The 3,982-nt window shown below is 40.6% G+C and overlaps 1 protein-coding gene across 1 annotated transcript in view; it reads right to left on the reverse strand.

Annotated features, from left to right (window-relative positions):
• Positions 1 to 460: 460 nt before the first annotated feature.
• Positions 461 to 3,982, reverse strand: part of GUCA1C (guanylate cyclase activator 1C) — a 49,466-nt gene continuing 45,944 nt past the window's right edge. Inside the window, 1 exon segment of the mRNA XM_017870838.1 lies at positions 461 to 875. Coding sequence (XP_017726327.1) covers positions 682 to 875 — 194 coding nt within the window. The 3' untranslated portion in view covers positions 461 to 681.

Below are 3,982 nucleotides of genomic sequence, written 5' to 3' on the forward strand. Positions count from 1 at the left end.
CCTGGCTGTCTGCTGTTCTGATCAAACCTCCAACTGGCATAATAATTACAGATGATACATCGCATTTTCATGCACAACTGGATGCAAATTTATAACGAATCATATGAAAACATTCTCACTGCCCAGCCTGAAGTTTTCTCCTCTTACTACATAGCTTAAGATTTTTCTTTTGAAGCAGAGCATCATTGCTAATGCAAGACAGCATTCACCAATGAGAAATAGGTGCAGAAAAAAAAGTTTCTCAAATAAACCAGAACTCAGTCATTTATAATATACAGATGTAACAAGAGCAAAGAGGCAGCAAACACATTTACCACATGCACGTTTAATCTGAGAATGCTAAATTGTGGAAACACTTTCCAACTGATAATCCAGTTCTATTTCAAGGTGTAGATTAAGTGCACAAGGAAACACATATGAGAGTTCTATTTTGAATGGATAGGTACGGAGACAATCCTTCAGTGTAATCATTATGTTTTAATCCGCAGAGAGAGCACAGAAAAGCAACAATGTATCTGTTTAGGATCTTTATGGAAGTCTCTATTGGATTAAAATAAGTGCTATATTCACAAGCCTATATGAATTATAACAAAGACCTGAAATCAACAGCATGTACATGAGGAAGATTCTATTTCTTCTCTACTGAAATGTTGTGCTCATTGATACCTGGGAAAGGTATTCTCACAGCGACTTCATTTTCACCTTCCCTAGGCCAGCCTTGTTAGGAGATTTGGAGGAGTCTATCTCCGTGTCTGGCTGCTTGCCATTACAGATTACTCTTAGCACATTGGAGAGGTTGAAGCTCTTGTAAACAATCTCTAGGAGGTCCTGATCCTTTGCTATGCCATTGATAAATTCTTCTAAAGTCAATTCTCCTGGAAAATAACAACAACAACAACAACAAAACAGTTAAGAAGAGGCTTTGTCTATACCACTCACTGGCACAAATGATATACTCATTGGTATGTTGTTTGATAGTCTTTTGATACCCTTTCCCCTCAACCAGACTCTAAGATCTTTGAAGATCTTCATTAAAAAAAAAAAAAAAAAAGCATTCAGTGGTGGGGTTGCCAATGAAAATAAAGATAATAAACCTATTTTTATGTTTAGTTGAAAACATCAGGTAATGCCCCAGATGAAATAAGAGCACATATACAATTATATCTCTGCACAGTATTGGTTTTTGGACTTTTAATCTCGAAGATATGAGTAAGTCTTAGGAGCATGATAGATTGGAGATTTTTAAGAGCAAGACAAAATGACTACTCATGAGGCTATTTTCAATATTATTCTCTCTGAAGAAATAATTCTTGGGACTGTCCAAAGCTATGAGAAAGCTTCAACATGTGTTCATTCCACAAGTTATTATTGGTCATTATTTCTCTTCTCTTTTTCTGGTTTTTGAGTCCTAATCTTACCGTCTTGACTTATGTCTTAGGTCTGTGCTGGCCAGCCCAGTGCTATAAATTTATCGCCTTACATCCATGTGTCCTGGCTGCCATGTTTTTCTACTACCTTCATCCCACAAGATGACTTTTAAACATTTTTTGGGGAGGTGGAATTCTCTGTTGATATAAATCATTTGGGTTGGGATTATGAGTGTGTTCAAGTTGAAGGGTACAGATGCAGTTCCTGATCTCAAAGAGACTGTACCCAGGGGAGGCTTGTGGATGGGTAGATCAGCCAAAGACAGGTCGAGTGCATTCAGGAACTGGAGAAAGTGCATTCAAGGAAGGAAGTCAGCAGGGACTGAGTCAGGTGTTACGCTGTACCTACACTTTTTAATGGAGAAGAAAATATCTAAAATACCACAACATTGATTCAAATGTCAAAAAGCATGAATCATCATATATTCGCAAGACACCTCCCTTTTGGTTTCAAAGCAAAATGCTAAAATGCATTTTTTAAGAGAAAAATCTAATCTGTGTTCCTTATGCTTATGCCAAAGAAAGGTCTGTGAAAAACCTCAGTTAACAGCAGTCATGAGTAGGGCCCCATGTGTGTCACAGAAAAGGTCCAATCGTGGAAGAAACCATAGGGAGTAGAGATGATTGCAAATTTTAAAAAGTGGTACGTGCGTGGCTGGGGAGAGTCCCTTGGGTCAGTGGCAACGGGGCAGGGAACCTCAAACAATCACAGAATAACTGCCCTTTGCAAAAGAAAATCACAGCTGGTAAATTCCCAACCCCAAAGACTTTTCAAATTTATCGGGGCTCAGCATGACCAAGAGAGAAGTAGAAGTGGAGCTGGAGACAGTTTTGACTGTTTAGTTATAAAACTTCTCTGCTCTAACTACTGGCTACAGAAGAGGCAGCATCTGAAAGAACTGGGATACAGTAGTGGTCTCAGTTGAAAGGCAATGCAGGTTACTGACATGGAAAAGAGAGAAAAGATGGAAGTATTCACTGCTGTTTTTCCACTTTCTTCAAAACACTTGTGAACTCTGCATATTAACTTTTTCATGTTACCTAACCACTTACCATAAAAAAAAAAATCTCTGTTGCAAATCATCAAACTCTACCTTTAGTAACATGCTTACTATATCTAAACTACTTCTTTTGAAATTTTCTTCACTGTTTCCCTCTAGCAGTCAACATTCATTCATTTATTCATCACATTTATTAAGCCCTAACCACAATTACCATTTCTATTACCACCCAGCTACCACCACTATAGCCAACTACAGTGCTATGAATATGGTAGGAGCTCAGAAGGCACACACTGACTAATTGCCTTCCTTTATCTCATGTTCTTTAACATTGCTTCCTATTCTGCTTTAATGTGACTGTGGATTTAGGCCCCAACAAATTAAAAGAACACTTTCTGTATTTCCCTGGAAAGAGTCACCTGTGGAGGTCCAGAAACTTCCCACTAAAGCATCTACCAGCAAGGCCAGGCACGGTGGCTCACGCCTATAATCCCAGCACTTTGGGAGGCCAAGGCGGGTGGATCACGAGGTCAGGAGTTCCAGACCAGTCGGGCCAACATATGGAACCCCATCTCTATTAAAAATTTAAAAATTAGCTGAGCGTGGTGGTGGGCGCCTGTAGTTCCAGCTACTCAGGAGGCGGAGGTTGCAGTGGGCCAACATCAGGCCATTGCACTCCAGCCTGGGCGACAGAGGGAGACTCCATCTCAAAAAAAAAAAAAGACAAAGATTCTACCAGCAAAAAGCCAATGCCTGTGAGAGATGATAGCGCAGGGAGATCATGGGACTTAGAAGGAATCTAAAGTCATCACTGAGTTTTTATTACTTTGTTTTATATATACAGACACATTTCAATTTTGGGTTTTTTTTTTTTTTTTTTTTTGAGATAGAGTCTCGCTCTGTTGCCCAGGCTGGAGTGCAGTGGCGTGATCTCGGCTCACTGCAAGCTCCGCCTCCCGGGTTCACGCCATTCTCCTGCCTCAGCCTCCCGAGTAGCTGGGATTACAGGCGCCCACCACCACGCCCCGCTAATTTTTTGTACTTTTAGTAGAGACAGGGTTTCACCGTGTTACCCAGGATGGTCTAGATCTCCTGACCTCATGATCCGCCCGCTTTGCCCTCCCAAAGTGCTGGGATTAAAGGCATGAGCCACCGCGCCCACCCCACACATTTCAATTTTTGTAGGACATTATTCGGAAACCTCATGATTTTATTTTTATAAGCTGAAATATATGTACTTGGAATCTACGTTGTTTAGTGCTGTTTGTTGTATTGGTGGGTGCACTCTGTATGTCTGGAGACCCTGAAGGTCAGTATCACTGGTGCTCTTTCATCACTCACTACCAATTTCAGGAGTTTCATTAGTAATAGAATAGCTACCCAGGAATATTTTACTTAGTCCTGTTTTTGCAATTCAGTTATCCTGCTGATATTCCTAAATCATGCATTCCTTCCCATTTATATCTTAAATAATCTTTTATTAAAAAACATTCTCCTGGCCGGGCGCGGTGGCTCAAGCCTGTAATCCCAGCACTTTGGGAGGCCGAGGCGGGC

The sequence above is a fragment of the Rhinopithecus bieti genome, unplaced genomic scaffold, assembly GCF_001698545.2.
Source record: "Rhinopithecus bieti isolate Rb0 unplaced genomic scaffold, ASM169854v2 scaffold_5478, whole genome shotgun sequence".
Classification (NCBI taxonomy): domain Eukaryota; kingdom Metazoa; phylum Chordata; class Mammalia; order Primates; family Cercopithecidae; genus Rhinopithecus; species Rhinopithecus bieti.